Source organism: Lampetra planeri, chromosome 35, assembly GCF_965212315.1.
Source record: "Lampetra planeri chromosome 35, kcLamPlan1.2.h2, whole genome shotgun sequence".
Classification (NCBI taxonomy): Eukaryota; Metazoa; Chordata; class Hyperoartia; order Petromyzontiformes; family Petromyzontidae; genus Lampetra; species Lampetra planeri.
The window spans coordinates 4,713,165-4,735,026 of NC_136141.1; the positions used below are offsets into that span (position 1 = coordinate 4,713,165).

At 54.4% G+C, this 21,862-nt stretch overlaps 2 protein-coding genes across 3 annotated transcripts in view; one reads left to right on the forward strand and one right to left on the reverse strand.

The window, feature by feature from the left end:
- Positions 1 to 1,910, forward strand: part of FASN (fatty acid synthase) — a 41,062-nt gene extending 39,152 nt beyond the window's left edge. The window contains exon 42 of the mRNA XM_078611029.1: positions 11 to 1,910. Coding sequence (XP_078467155.1) covers positions 11 to 136 — 126 coding nt within the window. The 3' untranslated portion in view covers positions 137 to 1,910. The remainder of the gene's footprint in view (positions 1 to 10) is intronic.
- Positions 1,911 to 2,194: 284 nt separating this feature from the next.
- Positions 2,195 to 21,862, reverse strand: part of LOC144730313 (MICAL-like protein 1) — a 40,676-nt gene continuing 21,008 nt past the window's right edge. For both annotated transcript variants that reach the window (XM_078611033.1, XM_078611034.1), the window contains exons 6-15: positions 19,724 to 20,634; positions 18,047 to 18,622; positions 16,502 to 17,097; positions 14,971 to 15,120; positions 12,566 to 12,692; positions 10,722 to 10,812; positions 9,893 to 9,966; positions 6,900 to 7,014; positions 6,197 to 6,243; positions 2,195 to 5,348 (exon numbers count right to left, since the gene is read on the reverse strand). In XM_078611033.1, coding sequence (XP_078467159.1) covers positions 5,146 to 5,348; positions 6,197 to 6,243; positions 6,900 to 7,014; positions 9,893 to 9,966; positions 10,722 to 10,812; positions 12,566 to 12,692; positions 14,971 to 15,120; positions 16,502 to 17,097; positions 18,047 to 18,622; positions 19,724 to 20,634 — 2,890 coding nt within the window. In that variant the 3' untranslated portion in view covers positions 2,195 to 5,145. The remainder of the gene's footprint in view (positions 5,349 to 6,196; positions 6,244 to 6,899; positions 7,015 to 9,892; positions 9,967 to 10,721; positions 10,813 to 12,565; positions 12,693 to 14,970; positions 15,121 to 16,501; positions 17,098 to 18,046; positions 18,623 to 19,723; positions 20,635 to 21,862) is intronic.

Here is a 21,862-nt window from a genome sequence, read left to right on the forward strand (position 1 = left end):
CGCCCCGCAGGTGGTGACCGGCAACGTGAAGCTGCATGTCGTCGACGGAGACCACAGAAGCTTCCTGCAGGGCGGCAGCACAGAGCACGTGGCCTCCATCGTCATGGGCGTCCTGGGGCAGGCCCAGCACGCGTAGGCCGACTCCACGCCTCTCCGCGCTCACGCTCGTGGTCACACACGCTCACGTGCACACTCAACGCTTACACACTCAACGCTCACGCACTCGTGCTCATACTCTCAAGCCCGCGCTCACGCACACACGCACACACGCACTCGGATGCACGCAAACTCGCACACTCCTGTCACAGTGCCGTGTGCATCAAACAAGAGACCCACACGCAGATGCAATGGCCCCCGCACGCAGCACGAGGTTTCTTCGTTCAGACACGTAGCTCCCGTACACAACTCTGTGCGATACAACGACACGTTCACGAGCACGTCCTATCGGCCGGTCGCCCTCCGCCCTGTCCGGTAAGCGTCCGCTGGCCCGGGCGAGCGGGCGCGTGGATCCGTACCGCAGGCGACCCTCTCGGCTCCCGACCTCGTTCGAGGTCACGACCCCGCTCGACCTCGTGGCTCCACCGTTCCCCTGCCGCGTCGTCCCCTATTCCAGTCGGGGGAACAGCAGCAGCTATAAACCACGTTCGCGTCGATAATCCCAGGTAGAGGACCACATTTTCCAATCGTCGACGGATGACGGTCGTGGGTACAAAGCGCCGCCGCTTTCCAGCGACGAATCCGTTCCTCGAGAGGGCTCCGTGCCCCGCGGCGCGCACGCCACAGACCCGCGCGACGTAGACGATCTAAACAAAGTCCCACGCAGCGACAATTGGTGCCAGTTTCTGCCACGTTGTTGGAGGCAAAAGAAGCATTGAACATTCCTATAGCCCCTACCTCCCCAGTCCTCGTCCGTACCACTTGACGCCATGCCCCTTTCTCCCATCTCCCCACATAAGGCCACTTCGATGTGACCGACAAGGGTAGCAAACTCGCGGGAATGGTTAACTTGTGCAGGGTGCGCGGGAATGGGTTGCAGTGGCTTGTGATTTTCTAGGAACGCCCGGCAAACGGTTAAGAGCCGGTGAGCGGATCCCGAAAAGAAGCCTTCGCCCGACTGCGCGCCAGTCCCCCGGGGAGTTGTTTGTTTTTATTTTGTTGGCCGATGCAGCTCTGGCCAAGCCTCCGTCGACATGTAGCACTTATTCCTGCCACTCTCGTGGCCGGCAAGTCTTAAAACTGTCGAGTGAAACCCGCCGTCGGATTTGTGAAACCAAGCTGAAAACAAAGATCTTCACTTGCCCGGGCAAATCCCCGTCGAGAAGCCTTTTTTTTTTAGCGGCGGTGTTTACATGACACGGTACTATATTTTAATTTACGTGTTTTATTTTTGCCTCTTAACTTCTACATTCTGTAGCACTTACTAAACGTTTACCCACCCCCTCCTCCTCCACCACCACCACCACCACCATCCCCGCGCACACCGTTTAACGGGGCTGTTCAAGAAATCCCCGACTGTTAAACGGAATAATCGCGGTGACCTGCTTCGGGTGGGAAAGGCTGTGCTGTGTACATGGTTCACGTGTCCTCCCTGTTCCTCCTCCCTCCTCCTCGCGGTAGCACCCACGCCGCTCCCCGGCCGTGTAATCGTGTTCGCTTGACGGTAATCCGAGAGAAAATTGGTCAGTGCCCCGTCCCCCCCCTGGCTGTTTCGAGTCCGGTGGGTGTCACAACAGACGTTGCTTGACAAAGCGTGGTTGTGACGCCTCCCGTGCCCCCCCCCCCTTCTTCATAACAATCTTGGTTTTGTTTGTCCTGAGAGATGGCTATTTATTATTATACCTTGATTTTTTTCCTCCCCCCCCACCCCACCCCCACCGACGAATAACAATAAATATGACGATTGCCGTGAAGATGTGTCTTGTTTCCCTCGAGTTCGCTCTGCCGGGGGAGGAGTGGTGGTTGCCGCACGGTTGCTGGACCGACGTTTGCCCAAAGGTTTCCAGCCACACGCCAACGTCGTTCACTGGGATGTTACGCAACGTTCACGCCGGTGACGTTTTGTAGAGGCACCACGCGGCTCCGCGCACCGCACATCATCAACACGGCCACTGGAGGTTGTTCACGAGGGTTTGGAGGGCGCGCAGATGTGACGGATGAGCACGTGGCTTCCAAAGCAGACCGGCAGCCTCCCCCGTGTGGTTTCCACATGCCTTTATTTGACACAATATCAACCGAATTAATTAAAGTCACAGGGGACAGAACCGATTAATAAAAAAAAAATCACGGCAAAATGTCAAATGTGCTTAACAGTCTCGTTGAAATAAACACTTGGGAAAGGTGACGCAGCTCGTGTGTGCGATTGCAAACCACTACATTTGGTCATCCGTCCAGAGTTGCACTTGGTCCCACTTTATTAACAGCAAAACTACCAAACCATCGGGAGAAACAGAAACCCTCGACATGCACTGCGACAGATTTCACGCCGGTATCTCCGTTCTTCCATAAACAGACAATAGCGCACGACCAGCATTCGCCAAGAACACAAAACAACGTGAAGTGGGCAGGACGAACCAAGGCCAGGAAAGGCAGGCACGCTACAAAAACAAAGCTCCCCCATATAGCCCTAACAGGTTTTTGGGGCAAGTGCTGTTAGCGAGCACCGATGAAGGCCGGCACGGCTCACGACCGGGTGGGTGACCAACGCCACGCCAGGCCGCCTTTGTCTCCCGAGTGCCGATGTTTACACATCGCACCAGGTACTCATTCAAGGCTGGGTCGACCTATGGCAGTCCCAGGACCGGTTCAAATATTCGCCACCGTCAGAGGTGGTGGCCGTGAATCGAACTCAGGTCGCCGGGTTCCATTGGGCGGCGCGCTAACCGCCGCACCCCACCTCCCCCTAGCGCGCACGCGCGCAGCCAACAACGTACAGCTTTTGACAATTGCAGAACCATGCGAATACAAGTTGAGAAGGCAGCTGTCGTAGAGAAATGCAGGCTATATGATTGACTTACAAACGCTATTTATAAATACAACGCCATCGGGGTCTAAAGTACGGAACCTGCTCACCTACCAACGATGGCAACACTACTCGCCTATGACGCGGGAACTAACGTCGGGCTTAAATACAAAACGATTCTAACAGCTGATATAGCGCTTACAACTCTAAATAAACGCGCATAAAACACTGGAATTAAGGCTTGACTAAAGCGCTGGCAAACCATAAATAACACTATCCTATGGCGAGTGCGTCTCTCCAAATCCTATTAAAGAGAATGCACCGAACAGCAAACTGAATTTGAATATTGGGTGTTTGTTGACTAATGTTTCGGTATGGCCATAATGATTTGGCTGAAGAGAAAATATATTGAAAAAGAGTGACAGGAAGGGGTCCTCTATATGAATTATTGAACGCAGACATGTGGGTGTGAGAGGAAAGCGGAACACCCAGAGAAAACACACGTGCGAGGAGGCAACGCTCGATCCCATAGAGCTAGAACAGATGGGGCCAGTCCACACTTTTCCTGAACCACCGCCTTCTGGCAGGCACTTCAAGACCCACGGGAAGGGAGTTTGACAACATCTGTGCTATCCTCAACGGTGCTGGATTCTAGTCCACGCGCGTAGACACCACCTCCACACGGCCACACATCAGAATGCGTGCTCGTGCGCGTTCCATCTGTGCGCGCATATTCGCGTCCGTCTGCTTTCGCTCTGCTTCAACACCGGCAATCCAGTTCGCCCAGAAACAAATCCCCCTCCAGCGGAGGATTCATCATAACCAGAGCCACTTGAGGAGACATGACCAAGTGTGCACAACTCACACACGCGCGCGGAGAACACAACGACTCCCAGTGTGTGGGCAGATTATAACCGTCGCTGTGAAACAATCGTGTGCTTTACTGCAAGGATATAAAGTGTTAATAATGCTTTTTCCCACCAATGGGGCTGCCGAAATTGCTGTTGACCCTCAAGCGTATTTAGTTTGACCAGATGGGAACTCCAGAGGCCAGGGTAGCAGTCTCATTCGCAAGAATGACGGTAACTTGGGAGGGTCAAATCACCCGCAGAGGTTTCCGAGGCTGTTGGTGGTAACACTGTACCATAATCTTCCAGAATTCTGGCCACGCTTCACGTACACAACACACGCAGGCAACGTGACGTGCGTGGATGCTGCCAGCGGTGTAATGGTCATACACTTGGGACTTGCAATCCGCAAGTAAATCGGATCGATCTCCCGGCGCGGCAGTTGAAACACTGGACCACATTTATTAATCCACGCCACTGTCCCTAACGCCCCGGTCCACTCAGCAGTATAAATAGGTACAACACAGTTGATGGGCAGGTCTTGTGTGGTGGGGTAAAGTGTGGGTACTCTGGCCAGCGTGGTAGAGTGGGCCAAAATGCCCTCTAGAGGGGCCTTTATGGAGCGTCCTCCAGCGGAGGCCCTTGCTGCCAGCGGCGACGCAAGACATTGCAGGGCTGCACCTTTACCCTCTGTGAACTGCTGAGCGCAGGCGGGTGGTAGTGCAGCGTGGCGACCACAGGCAAGGCCTTCAACAGCAGAGGCCGGCCTTCTGCTCCACGACTCACAAAGTGATCCCGTGGGCACGGTCGTTTGCCAAGCAGCCTCTCAAATCGCCATGTAATAATGATCCACCTCTCCCCCGCCCCCCCCCACCCCCGAGATCCGATTGTCGCGATTCACGCCAAGTATTTGGCAATGCTTTGATTCAATTACCCGTTCTAGTTCGTCTCGCCGGCGTCGTTCGTCCTCGTACGTTCTGCACCACTGTCTGAGCCTAAATCAGTTTCGTTCGCTCTATGGTAAGGTCTGATAAACCACAAAAAATTTAATCCGATGGAACACGTGGGCGAGCGTACACACCGATTGTTTGGTCAACGAATCATTACATGCCTCCTGTCAAAAGCAGCTGATATCAACAGGCAGGCATGGCCAGTGCCATGTACCCACGGAGAGACACACTCGCACATGCTCCGTTCTCAGCCACCTGCGCCACCACCACTCTTGACAACCGTGTTGGAGGCTCACGGCCTTCAAGCAACCGCTCCGGCCCGAGTTGACGACGCTGCTCCTACGTCTTCGCACCGGCCTCCACGACGAACCCAGGCGCCGCTGGCCGCTCACTTTGCTGCCCCAGCCGTGCCCTTGCTGCCCCCCGAGGCGCCGCCGCTGCCGCCGCTGCCCCCGCTGCCCCCGCTCTTCTTGTCGGTCTTGGTGCTGGAGCGACGGAGAAGCTTGAGCGGCTTGAACTTTCCCTTCTTCCTGTCGCCCGGTGCGGAGGACGAGGAGGTGGAGCGGACGTCCATCTCCGCCTTCAGGAACTCTGCTTGTGGACAGAGAAAAAATCCCCCCCCCCCCACGTAACCCGTTGGGACAAGTGCCGTAATGCTTGACGCAGTTTCAATCGAGACGTCGTTTTCGGAATCGCCAAACGTGGTTGTGAGCACGAACGATTACAATTCGCTCGTAAAATGCCGGTGCAGTGACGATGGTTTAATTGCTTGGCTCTGGCGGGTGGTGGGGAGGAGGGTTCACGTTATAAATCTGTCCAGATCGTTACCTAGGCCCAACTCAATACCCTCTTACGAATCGTACGTTATGTTGGCCGCGAACACCTACATGTTAAGTGCTGTTAGCGAGCGCCTATTAAGGCCCGGCATGGCGCGCACGTACGCGTGTACACGCACGTGCATCATCGGCACCGATCAATGTACAGCATGCGCGGTGTACAATTACAGACGCTGTCAATCCGCTGCTGGATGAAGGCTTCCTCTCCGTGCTGGCTGTGGAGGTTATTTGATCTCGACTTCACCACGCTGAGCAGTGTGGGTTAGCGAAGGCGGTCCCCCACATAGAGAGCTAGGAGCATAGAAGCACAGTACTACCATACTGTACATTTCGCCGCACTGCCCTCTGCTGCTGCCCACCGTGTAGCATAGCCACGCAGTTGCCTACGACAACCTGGTGCTCAGGGTGGTCACCCTCCCAATCACCATTTTGGGATCAGCCCCTGCTTAGCTTCCGAGATCCGATGAGGTCGGGCGCATTCCGGGGGGATTTGGTGAACACATGGCGTTCAATATTGTAAAGTGCCAAGAATATGATTAGAAAAATTAAATAGGAAGCGCTTGCGGGTGTGGTGGTGGTGGTGGTGGGGTGATGATGACTCACCCTTCTTGAGCATGACTCCCTCGAGGGCCTTGTCCTCCTCTTCATCCCTGGAGGACCCCCCCGCCATCGAACACAAACGTTAGGTGAGCCGCCCCCCAAGCCCCCCCACGCTACGCGTCAATGCTCTCGCACGCTCGTGCTCTCGCGCGCTCTGGTGCGAGGCTCCAGCGGTGTTGGTGTTGAATATTCAGAGCGCCGCTTTACAGACTTTTTTTTTACTTCTCAAGGGAAGCCGCAACTCCCGACGCGGTTCTAAGTTCCCAGGCTTTTTTAATTAAAACGACGGAAACATGGGCGGATTATTTCGATGACGGTCGGCGCTCAATTACCCAGGGTGCTGGCACAGGAGGGATGGCCCGGATTTAAAAAAACAATCGCGGATAATGCAAATCGCACGCAAAAGAGGTTTTGTGTACAGCGAGGGGCGTGGTGATGCCGCGCAATGCGTCATTGGTTTATGTTGCTTCTTGTCGTCATATAGGAATTGCAGGGCTGCGTACAGCCACACCTTGCGCCTGGACACTACAGTGCAAGTAACCGTACATCCTGGTTCCCCTCCGCGACCCCGAAATCCAGACTCTGGGGAGAACGTTCTTCTGCCGAGAGCGAGCGAGCGACGCGCGGGTACACCAGTGGCACACGTCAGCCGCACACGTCAGCGGCACACGCCAGCGGCACACGCGTCAGCGGCACGCGCCCTCACCTGTGCTTCTCCTCGTCCATGCTCTCCACGATGGCGTTGCGCGCCTCGATGATGCTCACCAGCTCCTGCAGGAGCTCCTCCTCGCGCGCTCGATCCTCCGCGCTCTTCTCCGAGTCTGAGCCGCCATCACAGTCGCGGCCTCGTCATCACAACCGACTTGCCTGACCGGTCCATGTCCTCAAGGCCATCAAGGACACGGGGCGGCTCGTGCCGACGATGGGTTAATTAACCGGTCGTAGGAACGACCCATGACCACCGACCAGAGGTCGTAAACGGGTTTTGATTCCTTACCCGTACCCGGCCGCACCAGGGTTGCAAACGGGTACCCGTACCCGGCCGGGTACGGGTACCCGTTCCCTACCCGTACCCGTACCCTACCCGAAATGAGTGACAAACGGTTACTCACCAGTGACTCACGGCCTACCCGTACCCGGCCGCACCAGGGTCGCAAACGGGTACCCGTACCCGTACCCGGCCGGGTACGGGTAGCCGGGTATCGGGTAGGGTACGGGTATCGGGTACCCGGTTGCGACCTCTGCCACCACCACCTTGAGCGCATGGCTCAATGAGACGGTTAGTTTTATATTATTATCATTTCATTATTACTTCGTTGTTTAGCCTCGTGACTCAACGCGCTACACTTGACAAACCGGTTTAACCGGTTTAATCTCCAGTGACAGAAACCTGGATTGGAACCCAGGATGCCGGCTGTGCTGGCCCAGTGTCTCAGATGCGGGATTAGCTCCCGAAGACAGTCAGCCACCGAACGATGATGACGATTATTTCATTATTCTTTGTTACGCTTGTTGACCCGGGGAAGCCCGAGTCTCACGACTCGTTTTCTGGAGGGCCCCCGTCAGGTTATCAGAGTAAGGGGGGGGGGGGGCGATGACTGCTGTGTATAATACCAAATTAGTAATTCTGCAGTGTGATTTGTTTTATTTGGCAACATTTGGACCATGACGCCGGCACGCAACGGCCCGCTCTCACGAACTGGCGTCACGGGATCTTGAACGTTCACTGCGCGTGAAGCAGATGGCACGCCGTGTATTTTAAACGGTCAGAAGTAACCAGGGGGCTTGGCTGCCGCCGCTGGCTTCGAACCGCGCGGCGAACACGCGAGTGCGGGGTCAGGCTTCTGCAAGCGGTGGGCGATGACCGCCATGTCGATTATAATTGAGTAATTTGCGGTGTCGTTATTTTTTTATTTTATTCGGCGATGGTGGACCACGACGCTGGAACACAGTGGGGCCTACTCTTGTGAATGGCATGGTGTCTTAAGGCGATTGCACCCCGCGCAGCATTCGCCAGAGGTACAATGCATCTGCCCAGCAGCGCCTGGGCTCTGTTATGAGGAGATGAGCCATTTTAAGTAGGTCTGGTCTCATCTTTCCAATCGTGATATTTGTGACAGTTTTCCGCTTACAGTTGATCATTATTTCAACCGAAACCTTGAAACTTTCCTAACTCGAAACGGCTACCCATGCAACAAGGTAAATGCGCAGCCCTGCAATTTCTGGCTCACGCCACTGCTGGCAGAAGGCCCGCCCCCCCCGCTAGAGGGAGCTCTAGAGATCTCCTGCTGCTGTCTGAACGATCGTTACGTTGTGTGCGCACACACAAACAGCTCTGGCGCACGGGGAGAGTGGGAGCATTCCTCTAATTCGTCCTCCTCTGCCCTCTTCCCATTAAGAATAAAGAGACGCACGCTGATTGATGGTTTCTCCGCTAGTACAACGTTTACAAAAATAAACGACCAGACATAACAAAAACCAGTTGCCTAAGAGCACACAACACTCAGCGGGGCACAGACTCCTCAATAAAAAGTATTTTTTTCTAGATTTGAAGCTTTCGTGACTGCAAGGATTCATATTCTTAGGTTTTTTCGGTAAAGTCACGTAGGTAAAAAAAAATTAATAAAAGTATAATAAAAATAAAATGAAAATAAAAATAACACAAACGTATACGGGCATCTCCCCGTATACGTTTGTGTGATTTTTATTTAATTTTGATTCTACTTTAATTAATTTTAATTTTTTTACCTACGTGACTTTACCGAAAAAAACCTAAGAATATAAAAAGTGTTTTCTATTTCGGGTCACGATGGATGCATTGGTTTTAGGTGATATTCCGGACAAACTTGACGAATTAAAATCTGATGGTGCATCAAGCCGGCTTTTGTTAAGCGCATTACGATTAAGTGGATGAAAAAGTGCATTGTTAAGACCGAAAAGGTCTTCCGATGGACTAAAGATTATTATTTTCAAGATGTACATCAATTGTGCAAGCGAGCATCGATTATTAATTCACACGCAACACACCGATGTGCCGAAAGTAGAAAGTGTTCAATGAGCGCGTACTGCAAATCGCTCGGGCACATGGCGATTAACTACAACAGTGCAGAGCAAAAAGACCAGGAGTGCGTGAAGAAGGGCGGAGGAGAGATTAATATTTGGAACAATACTGGAAAAACCGAAAGAGGACCACGTGGATCAGATAACCATACGCGGGTTAAAAACATCGTTGGGAAGAGTCGAGATACGCGAGTGAGGCTTTGGGGCAGGACGCGTCACGGCAAAAAGGGACGGTGGCCGATGGTGAAGGACGAAGATGGGGCCATGGAACGCGTCTGAGAGGCTGTCGGCCGCGGAGTTTGTGAGCGATGGAACTGGATCGCGCGCGCGTGACAACAGCGGATTGTAACATTGCAGGGATCCTGGGATATGACGGCAGATTGGGGAGGCCTTCACCCATTGGAGGATTGATCGTTGCAAATGATGCGTACATGATATGCCCGTTACATTTCGGCGAAGGGAGCGAGCAAAACTATACAAATGAGACAAAGTAGAAGAGATTCTTGAGACGAATGGCAACCCACAATCTTTGACAACTACCCAAGACGCGCGTGCACGCACACATACACACATGTGTACACGTGTACACGTGTGTTAACACGTGGGACACTTTGGCTGGGTCACAGGGCGGCCACTCACCGGGTTTATTGAACAGGCGCCGGAGCTCAAATTCCACGTCTCCCTGTCGCTCCTCCAAGATCTGCTGTTTGGATCTGCGCACAGAAATCCCCACATTAACAGCTGAAAATACCAGAGGCAGTGGGCGCATCCCATAACGCGTGAAAAGCCGGAGCCGCACGTGCACGCGCATACGACTAAACGAGCGCTCACAGATGGTGACGCAAACGTGTAAACCACAAAGTGGTTCCGTTTTCCTGCCGCTTGGAGGGGGCTGGGCGCCCCCTGCCGAAGGCTACATTTTTCTACAGTCCCAAGTCGAAACACATCGGCACAAAAATCGCGCAACTACACGATGCGCATTGCAGCCGTTCCTCAGACACACGGGAGGGGGGAGGGGGGCAGAACGTAGCCAAAAAACAGATCGCATCGCCGCTCATTCTGTCTTTACGTCTGCTCAAGGTTGGTTTGACATTCACCGTGGCGTTCCGCCATCTCTCCGAGCTGCTGGATGGGTCTCCCTTTAAACAACACGGTTGATGCTGCATGCCGACTGGGAAGCTCCTCCAGCTTGCCACGTGCGGTACAAAAAATAAAGTAAACGCGTCCATGCAAAACGCAGGGCCCCTCCGAGCCCGGTGCTCTGGAACGGACGGACCCACTGTGCACACCCCCCCCCCCCACCTCATCAGGCCCGCATGAAATAAGCAGCCCTTCCTGCACCGCATCGCCGGAGGGAACCGCCAAGAGGGCAATCGCTAATCTGAATAACGAGTCCTGCAGACGGCGACAAGCAAAGAGCAACCAGTTGTGGGGGGAGGCCCCCACCCCGCACGGCGGGTATACTCACATGTAGATGAGCTCAGATTCCTGGCGCAGAAGCAGGTGCTTCTCGTGGATCAACTTGAACCAGTCTGTGATCATCGGATTCTCGCCCTCATCTACAAAGACAAAGATCCACCACCCCGCCCAACGTGCGGTGTTTTCAGACAAGCGCCGTTGGCGAGCGCACGTTAAGGTTGGGATTGGCGGGCGAGTGGGTGGTGTGGCCGGAAGAAAAAAAAAACGCACCGTACCCGCTACTCATTTAAGGCCGAGTCGGCCTAAGGGTGGACCAGGACCACTAATGTTGGCTGTGGCCTGGAAACGGACTCAATTTGCCGGGGTTCGTCGCGCGCTTAAGAACACAGTGAATAAGTTGGAGTCGACGCAACCTCTCCACGGTGGGTTCCACCCAATTGCAGCGGCCAATTGGGAGGCTGCTGTAACAAAAGACAATGCGTTAATTACAGGAGGCGATACTACAAGTGGCCATTCAAGAGAAAGACTGCGGTTCTGTGTTGTGGCACGGGGCACATTACACAATCACACCCAGTTCACATGGCACATTCGGGCAGAACACAAACAAACAGTCTGGCGGCTGAAGCTGGTTTCAAACCCATGACCTTCAAACAACAGAGGCAAGGGTAAAACCCTACAATGCAGCAGCCCCCCTCCAGCTACCAGCGATTAAAAGTAGTGAAATATACGGAAGATAAAAAATAAATAAGCGTGCTCCGTTCCCCACAAATGGAAGCAACCGCCCCGCTGATACAAAACACATGTCACACATCAAAGCCGCGTCTCTGAACGCAGAGCGAGCAAAGCAGTGGCCACTGCGCGGATTTTCGCTCATGCCGCACAGTTCCGCGTGTGTCTGGAGCTCCCCCTCAGGGAGTCCCTTCTGCCAGCAGAGGCACGAGCGAGCAATTGCAGGGCTGCGCCTTTATCGGTGACGTATGAGATTTATCGTAGAATCGCCGCGACCCTCGTGGTTACCGACAGAGTCAGATGCCGCGAGCATGTGGTTCCCATAACGCAAGGAATCACCAGAGGTTGGGGGTACACAGCAGTGGTGGTGGGGGGGGGGTTCGTGGAGGAGGAAACTTTGGCTCACTGGGCTGGATTTTATTTCGTTACAAATATTTTTTCTGAGAATCGCAATCCAGTTGGAATTTTTTTCAAAGAAAATCTCGTACAGTGCTGCGGGTAACGCGGTGTCAGACGTGTGGGAGGGCGAGTTGGTAGCCGGGGTGGTAGGGAGACAGAGGTGGTGGTGGGGAGGTGCAGGGAGTCAGCGTTTGGGCGTGTTGATGAGGGTACCGCCCGGGTGAGTAAAGTTAAGGAGGCAGTTGACGGACGGCACGACCCAAAATGTGAATGGCTCTCGTACGTACATACAGTGTGTCCTCAAAGGTAGAGGGTCAAGGGACAGCCCGGACATTCTTTGCTACGCAACACCGCTTGCGGACGGGCCTCCACTAGAGGGAGCTCTAGAGGGTACTTGGCCTTCTCTTCCACGCTGGCCAGATGTCTTAGGAGAAGTATAACATTTAAAACATTTTATTTTTTTGTGGAGAGCCAGATGCGTGCAGGAGTTCCACATGACAGTTCAGATCAGATTCACGTGCCAAGCAGGCGAGTGGTTTTACCACGGTTAAGAATATCACCGTTGCATATAACGGGAGTAACTGTTGTATTGCCAGCCTGATGTGACATCACGTACCAAGAGAGCCATTTAGGTTTTCCTTACCATAAAATCCCAATTAATTTTCGACAAGGTTTAACACTCGTGAGAGCCCAAGTTTGGCATCTACAAGTTCAGAGCCTTTCTCGCATCGCCGTTTCGGTGGGCAGGAACACAGGCACACCCACCTCCGTCCGCCTGGCGCAAGCTGGTTTCCATGGCAACGCCCTGTCGCTCCAGCCGGTCCAGCTGCCTAGCGATGCGCTCCAGCTCGCTCTGGATCTCCTCCTCTGGTACCGGCTCCCCGGACTGGACCTGTGCGCGCACACACACACACGCACGCACGCACACCGCACACACACATACACACACACACACGCATACATACACACACATACACACACACACATACACCCACATACACACACACATACACACACACGCACGCACGCACACACACAGACACACACACACACACGCACACACACACACACAAGTTGGTGCCAGCTGCTCGCGAGCTAAACTAAGCCACCAGTGAGGTCGCCTGGACGTGGTAGATGCGTTCTTGAAAAGTGCCGCGGAAAGCGAAAAACGCGTTGAATAAAAACGATTAGCCCATAAATGACGTCACGGTAAAGTCCGGCGAGTCACGACGCACGCACACACACGGTAAGATGGCGGGACAAATAACTGAGGGTACGCTGCCGCTTTACTGTATCTTCCTGCGTACTGTATCGCTGTACCGCTCAGCCGTGCAGCTCAAGAAAGTAGTTCGTCATCGGGCAGCACCACCCATTCGCACGGTTGGCTACGTACGGTGCGAAACGAGTTCAGCATGCATGCATTCATACAGAAACCGAGTTATAATGGTGACATTCCAGAATTGTGACAGTTACGGGTTCCGCGTTATCACGGGGCGCGATCCGCGTCGTGCAGAAAGTGTCCCCGAATGGAAGACGCGAGCTGCAGCGCAAACACGTTCCAGCGTGAACACAGCGACGTGTTAAGCGAGGACTTATTCAAGCGTGAACACAGCGACGTGTTAAGCGAGGACTTACCGTATTTAATAAAACACGGTTACTGAGGATGGGGCACAAAGGCCCAAAAAGTCAACACCACCCATCATCAAACAGTAGCCATCAAAGTCATAATAAATCTCATATTCAGTGATATGTGTGTGTGTGTACACATCTGAAACAGTAACGATCAAAGTCGTAAAACATCTTATAGCCACAGTTATGTGTGTGTGTGTACACACATCTCACCAACATCGATAATTATCAGCATATCTACCAAGTTATATACCGATTAGAAACTCTCTGGCTTATAATTATGGCTAAGAATATCAATTATAAACTAAAAAAAAGTCTTCTTTAGGTAAACCGGTATGCTACTTTCGTCGAGTTCAGCTCTCCTCACATACACTCTAACTTTCACCTCTTGTCACCTCTTTCATTCGTAATTCCGATCCTGGCCTGCCCCTGCATAACCGCTGCCCCTTGGTCCACACATAGGCCGGCGTGTTTTTCGATGCCGTCTCTCTCTCGACAGATACATCACGCTCAATTGGTTGGCGATGTTGTGGAACGTGACGTTTGATGAAACGCCTCGCTCACGGACCGATGCCTCGCTCGGTCACCCTGCTATGCGGAGAGAGAGCGATACGACCGACGGGAAGACCTATGGGGACTAATTCGCCCCCCCTCTTATTGCGCCCGCCACGTGCCGTTCATCAAGGTCATTGAGAACAGAATAATGGAAAATTTAGTGGCCAACCGATCACATGAGTAGGAAATGTGGGCTCACAAAGGGGGCTATAAATTACAAATAATTATGACTTTGTAATCTTACAGATGGCCGAGAGTAAAACAGCATCCCCACACTAAAGGGTTAGCCTAACCTTGGCTCGCAGCAAGCTGAAAAATACTAAATAAAAAACCACACGGCACGTAGCTCGCTTCAACGGACAGCGAATCCAGAAGCGAACGACGCAATGCAACCTCAGGCACAAACGGAAGGGCAACGCAAGACACAGCGCTTCGTCTTCCATACGGTGGGGGGGGGGGGGGGAGTTGATTGGCGATGTCGGGAAGTTCACGCCAGAGCCCAGTGGCCCCGGGGACGGCGTACGCGATGACTTGTTTTCACCACTGCCGGTGGAAGGGCTTCAACTCGTAAGAGAGGGTAAAAATTGGCCTACTCTTCCATGCTGACCAGACGTTTTTGGAAGAGGTGGGGAGCACCCACACTTTACCCCCACCACCACACGCGACCTGCCGATCGACTAAATGTTGCGGGAGTATCGGCCCGACGGATATCTGAAACGCTCACGGCGGAATGTGGAAGCGGTCAGCGGCATCGCCGTGTGGTTCGTGGTTTCAGATCGGTGACCCGCAGTCGCACTGCGAGCGATTCGTAACCGTTCCAAAGGCCGCCGTGCACTATGCATGTACGTATGCAAGTCGAACTTCTTTTTGCATCGCACGTAGCTAACCGTGCCAATCGGAGGTGCGATGTTGGAACGCGATTCAATACGCGCCGCGAAAAAAACAAACGTGGAAGTTCTATGGCGAGAGTGGCCGAGAGATCGCACCTTGCGTTTGATAATGGGGAAGCCGTGCCCCGGAGCCGGGGGCCGGCGCGGCTTGGGTCCGTTCCGGGATTTTCTCTGAGCCGGAGCAGCTGACGGGGAGGAGGATGTAACGAGCGGCTTCCTGTCGAAGGGATTTTCCTTGCAGATCGTCTGGGAGGGGGTCACGCGGAGGGGGGAGGGGGGGGGGCAGCGAAAGACAAGCGAGGCCAGACGGGGTGAGATCACAATAATGAGAAAAGCAGCGGCGTAGACACCAACCCGTCACTCCCGACGGCGGACCGAGTGGGGAAAACGCCGGCAGCTTTACGTGGCCCTCGGGACATCCGACCGAACCCCAGAGCCGCTCAGACCACGTGGAGACTGACCCGCCGCCACCACCACATTCCTGACAAACAGCTGAATTCTGTGAAAAGTAACACGGGTTTCTCCCACTTTGTCGGGGCTGCCTAGCCTTGCAAAGGAGAACGGTACACAGCGGGGTTCCGCGGATTTCCGTGCATTTGCGCAGCGAGAATTGTTTTACAGTGCCTGCAGCTACTTTTTGCGCTTCCTACAGTAAACACATTACAATCCACTGCTGGGTCGTGGGGGGCTGTTTGACCATACTTCGCCACGCTGGTCAGAGCCGGTATGGGAAGGCGGGCAGCAAAGATAGAGGGGGCTTAGAAGCACAGTACAACACTGGATTGTGCTGCACTGCCATCTGCTGCTGTCCACTACATAACCCCACAACAGTATCATCAGCAGCCTATAGCAACTAGCTGTGAATGGTTGTCACCCAATGAAGCACTATCCAGGCTAAGACCGGCTTAGCGTCTGAGATCTGATGAGACTATAGGCACATTCCCAGGTGATTTGGTCAAAAGGCTTTAAGAGTAAATACAATTGTGTTGGTCAGATTACACAAGTTGATTAAAACCCCTTTGGCAAGTTACTTTCAGAAACAGGGCAGTTACGCGCGCTTTCAGGTGGTGCCCCACCATGTCGTTTGGCACGATGCCCGACGTTTCGCTCATACGTGCTGGGAGCTTCTTCAGGAACTGCAGAATTCAGCTCCTGAAGAAGCTTCCAGCACGTGGAGCGGAATGTGGAGTGCTGTAGAGGTTGGTGGATCGCACAAATGTTGTGAAACTCCCTTCCCGTAGGCATTGCGGAGCGATACCCTGGCTCGCCAGAAGGCAGTACAGCAAGTGGACGAATTGCCATCTGTTTAAATCTGTACTGGGATATAGCGTTGCCCCCTTGCGTGTATGTGTGTGTATGTTCTTTTCCTGGGTACTCCTGTTTCATTCCACATGCATTATAAACACACAATGTTGTCAGACACTTTAAAAAAAAATAACCTAATGCAGGACCTGCTTGGAATAAGAGTGGCTTTCCTGGAGACACAAGTAAACCATTATATATATTATCATTATTATGCACAACAATGCACAGTGCAACCAGAAACACACATCGGCGAGCTGTACAGCACAACGGCGAGAGCCACAAGAAGGACTGACGGCTTAACACGGACAGGGGCGTCCCTGACCTTCTGCTGGGCGCTGGGCGTGCCAGGAGGCTGGGGTGGCAGCCGCGTGGGGGCGGTGGCCGGGCGAGGAGGGGGCGTGTCTCCCGTCGAGTGAGCGGGGCTTGCAGCCGCGCTCAAGGTCCCATTGGCCACCAGCAGGCCGGGGGACGTGGCCGGGCGAGGAGGGGGTGTGGCCTGCGACGGTGCGGGCGGGGCGTCGCTCGTGGGCGGGGCGTCGCTCATGGGTGGGGCGTCGCTCGTGGGCGGGGCCCCGTCCGGCGCCCCGTCCGGCGAGTCCGCCGCTGCGGGTTTGACCTCGTACTGCGGGATCTCGGGGGAGTCCCCTGCCGAGGGGGCGGCCGCGGCCGCGACGGGTGGCGGCGCCTCGATGGGGGCGGTGGCAGCGTCGGCCGGCGCGGACAGCGCCGGTTGCGATTGGCTGCAGGGTTTGGAGGGGCCCGCGGGCTCGGCTACACAACGAGCGACGCTCAGCGACGTCTCGGAGGCCGTGAGCGGGGGCTCTGTGGACCGGGGCCTGGGGGGGGGCGGTCCCCGTGCTAGCGAGCGCGCGGTCGGCGGCGTCGACGGCTGGGAAGAGCACCCGGGCAATCGCTTCCCTGTTGAAAAGCATAGCGAGTCACCAGGGGGCACGGTCAACTCTCAGTTACCCGGAGCAATGTGGTGGAGGGGTGTCCAACATAAAAACGCCGAGAATGTGAAACATGCATTTATCTTGACTTAAAACTTTCATGACCGCAGGAATTCATATTCTTTGGGTCATTCTGTAAAGCCACGTAAACAGGTGCGAGAAGGTGATGTAGGGCGCTGTAAGAGGTGATGGTAGTAGTGGGCACTTCCATAACCTCCAGCGGCAACCTCCACCGTCACCAGTATGAGTGTCTCACGCGAGCTGCAATGATTACCTGGCAGCCCTTTAATTGGTGGAAACCCACCACCAGCACCATCATTGCCCACTACTACCATCACCTCTTACACCCCCCCCCTCCCTACATGCTGGGGCACACCGTTTTTAATCCCTTACATCAACATGAGCTACCCCGCCCATGCTGCTGACACTTGGGCTCAACATTTATAAACAGTTTGCCTTTAGAAGCCAACCCCCTTTTCCTGATGACGGCCACTTGTGTTGCGATCGAAACGTCGTAATTTTTTGTTATTTTCTTTGAACATATCTACGTGACTTTACCAAAAGACCCAAAGAATATGCATTTATCTGAATAAAATGGGGGGGGGCAAGACATCCGTGTGTTTGTATTACTAGTGAGGGGCAGCTTACAGTAAACACAACTCGCATGCAAAGACACATTATTTATTTTGCCCAAAGCATGGCCAATCTGCAACCCGGGTTAATCAGCCCACGTATAATCGAGAGTTAAATGTAACATCATAGAAGAGGATTCTTCAATCTGTCTGTGCCAAGTTTTGAGCGTAACCCCGTCATTTGCGAGAGATTTCGCTACGGACTCCGGTTTAACCCACAGAGACCCAAACAGGAAAAACCACGAATGCTCGTGAAACAGGGTTTTGCGACTGCGCCGGGCGTACCGGGTGCTGCAGGTGCGACCCGTTTCCGAGTCTGCGGGCTCCCGGTCGGCGTGATGCGGTACCAAGGGTGGTCGGCCACTTTGAGGTTCCCCGTCTCCCCGTCCTCCTGCGAGCTCACGCCGACCTCGCCCGTTGCGAGGTCTGATCCGCTTCCCAAACCTTCCGACCCCGTCGCCGCGTCCCCATTTTCGGCGGCCGCCTCGCTGTGTTCGGACTTTTCCGTTTCCTTGACGGTCCCCTTCTCGTCGCCTTTATCGTCGTCGTCGTCCTCCTCGAAAGGGTTGTACCACGAGGCCTCTTGCCTCTTGTCCTCGCGTCGGAGTCGCGCCTCGCCGGACGGCTCCGGGTTGCGCTCCGACGTCGCCGCCGGTGGGCGCGCGGCGCGAAAGGAAGCGGGTTTCCCGGGAAGCGCCGGCTTGGGGCTCCTGACGCCAGCGTTGAGGCCAGGTGGGCGCGGAGGAGGAGGGGGCGGCGCGGGCCGCTTGCGGGACTCGGCCCCCACCAGGGACAACCACGGCGGGGAGACGGGCGCCGCCATGCTGCGGGGTCGCGGCACGGGAAGCGCCGCCGTCGAGCCTGAACGTACACAGAAAATTTCGATTTAAAGCTTTCGTGACTGCAGGAACGCTGTCTTTCCGACAGCCCTGTTCTTCACCCGAGGACGGCTGCTTGCGTTGTGGCCGAAACGTCGTGAGAATTTTATTTTATTACGTTTAATTTTTATTATTTTATTATTTGCCTTCTACGTGACTTTACCGAAAGAACCAAGAAGATAGACAGAAAACACGCGTGAAGGCGGCGCTCGCGCTAACGCGCTGCATCTGCTCCCCTCGCCGATCGATTGTGCGCCGATCTGCTCGGTGGGAGGTCGCAGTCCAGGGTCACACGGCCACAGTTTTGACCCTGGGGGTGCCCTACTAGCAAATGGTTCCCCGTGGTTGTTGGTTAGAATACAGATAAGATACGGGAGTTATACGGCGCTGATGTTAAATTAAATCTACGCAACTACCCGCCACCGACCCGACACTGAGCCTACAGTCAACGGCACAATCAACAATTATATCTACTTACTGAAGGGAGAGGGAAAAAAAGCAAGACTCAAAAACAGCAGGATTTTTGTATAAAATGTGGTGCGTGTCTTGTAGCTGTTTCAAAACACGCCGGGGCTGTTTGGCAGACACCACGACACCCACAGTGGCCGTGCCTCACAGACTGAAATCCCCCTCTACCAGATACCCGTGCTGCCAACTTCTCGGCTCCTAATTACTCCCAGGGTCAAGACCTTCACCTTTTCCTCTGCCTATGCATGACTGTCTCATCTATAGCATTTTTTTTACGAGCAAAAATAATGATAAAGGATCTAAGCGAATAAATGGCCTCTTGTTTTCCCCAGGATGCACGTCCCCACTGTGTGTGTGCAGCTTCTGGGGACGTGTTGGCAGTTAAACGCGACGTTCATCTGAACCGTACAAGGCACTGTATGTCTACAATGCACACAACAACCCTGGTTTAGACCACCAAGATCATTCTAGGATCCAGCAGGACAACCTTGGTTGCCAAGATAATAATGAAAAACCATTTCGTACATTAATCTAATTATTATTATTCCACAGCCTGCAGGCATTTTTCTGCCCAATGCGTGTCTCTCGATTTGCGCCGAACCCCAAAACCATTTACCTGTTTGTTCCGCCGCGTGGCCCCGTGGTTTTGGCACAGGCCGCGTGCCGGGGGACGGCGTCTCCGTGTTCCTCCTGGGGGCGGGGGTGGGGACGGAGGCGTGCCCGTGGCCTTCCGCGGCGCCCTCCCCTTCGCTCCTCTCCTCCGCCGCCGAACGGTTCTGTTCGGCCGTGCCGGAATCAGCCTCGCCGCTCGACGCCGCCTCGGGAAAACCGCCAGACATCTCTCCGACGGACGCCGTCATCTCCGGTCCGCCGGGTGTGGCGGCCTCGTCCTCGGCGGGCTGCGTGCTACGATCGCCCGCCTCGCCCCCCTTTTCTCCTCCCGCTGTCGCGGCAAACGATCTTCCGCATGCCTCCTCTAACCCTTGGGCGTCCGGCTCGCTCGCCAGCGGTGCCTGCACTCCATTCACGGTGGGGGGGGTGGTGGTGGTGGTGGTGCTCTCCGCCTCCTTGCCTCCGACGCCCTCCTCCCCTCCGCTCCGTTCTCCTCTACCATCGCCGTTAAAGCGGCAAGCGCTTTCTGGGTCCGTCGGAGACTCCGCTCTGGTGTGGGAAGGCCACTCCGAGCCGTGGTTTTGGGATAATTCTGCTCCTTCGGGGCCGCGGGTGTCAGCCAGACCATCGGGACGAGGCCGGCTCGGGTCCACGTCTACCTTGCTGTCGCTGCTGCTGCTGCTCCTCATTTCGGCGTCTTTGGTCTCCGATGTGGGATCCGATTTGGGATCCGATTTGGGGCCTGAGTCGGGGGACTTGACGTCGGCGGGTGGTTGAGGCGGTCGGGGTGGGCGGACAGATGGCGGCCGCCGGGACAGGTGGCTGGGCGTGCGGTGGTGCGTGCACACGAAGGTCCCGGGGTCTGCGCCCATCTTGTAAGTGCCGGGCAGCAGCGTGTTACAGCAGTCCTTGCACCTGCACACGAAGAAAGAGGCAGAGATTTGTCAGCTGAGGCCCGCCCACACTTGCTGTGGCAAGGAGTCAAAGTTTATTTTGCTGTTTTTCCCCACACCTCCGATTAGCACGGTTGGCTACGTACAGTGCGAAAGAAGTTCAACATACATAAATATGCGAAAAGCACTCCAACCTCCATTTAAAACCGACGTTAACAATAACGGTGATGATAATGATGAAATTAGAGATATTGCACTAATACAATGGGTGACGGCACAGGTGGTTGAGATGAATGCTGGAGTGGCAGTCAAAGGAGAGAAAACGCCTGAGAGGACATCCACCCCGGAGACGGAGCAATGAAATCAGCTCGCGTGCAAGAGTTAAATGGACCACTGCATCTTGGGACGGTGAGAGATTACAGCAGCATGAGGGGGCGTTTATCCAGCAATTGACAAGCCATGGCTATAGAAGAAGATGATGATGATGATGAAAAACACTTTCACCAGCGAGCATCTTATAGCCAGCGCACACACAAATAGCACCACGCTTGATCACGCAAATACACGAGCACACCCGTTTGAAGTTGAACGTTTATAGCACGCAGCACATACATGGCAACGGAGGAACATGTGTCGGACTCAGCAAAGTCAAACAAGTGACGGTACGAACATCGACTGTAAGAGGCAAAGTTGAGGCCAGAGGTCGCAAACGGGTTTTGATTCCTTACCCGTACCCGGCCGCACCAGGGTCGCAAATGTGTACCCGTACCCGGCCGGGTACGGGTACCCGTTCCCTACCCGTACCCTACCCGAAATGAGTGACAAACGGTTACTCACCAGTGACTCACGGCCTACTCGTACCCGTACCCGGCCGCACCAGGGTCGCAAACGGGTACCCGTACCCATACCTGGCCGGGTACGGGTAGCCGGGTATCGGGTAGGGTACGGGTATCGGGTACCCAGTTGCGACCTCTGGTTGAGGCCCTTCAAATCTTTGCTCTCATCACTGCATGTGTAAGGCCCTCCTCCCCTGCAGGGAGCTCTGGACAGCCCTTCTAGAGGGTATTTTGACTATTCTTCTTCCAAGCTAGCTGTCCAGACATCTTGGAAGAGCTGGGAGTACCCATACACAATCACACAATCATGTGTGACTGTATCACACACAATCATGCGTCACACACAATCATACGTCACACACAATCATACGTCACACACAATCATGTGTCACACACAATCATACGTCACACACA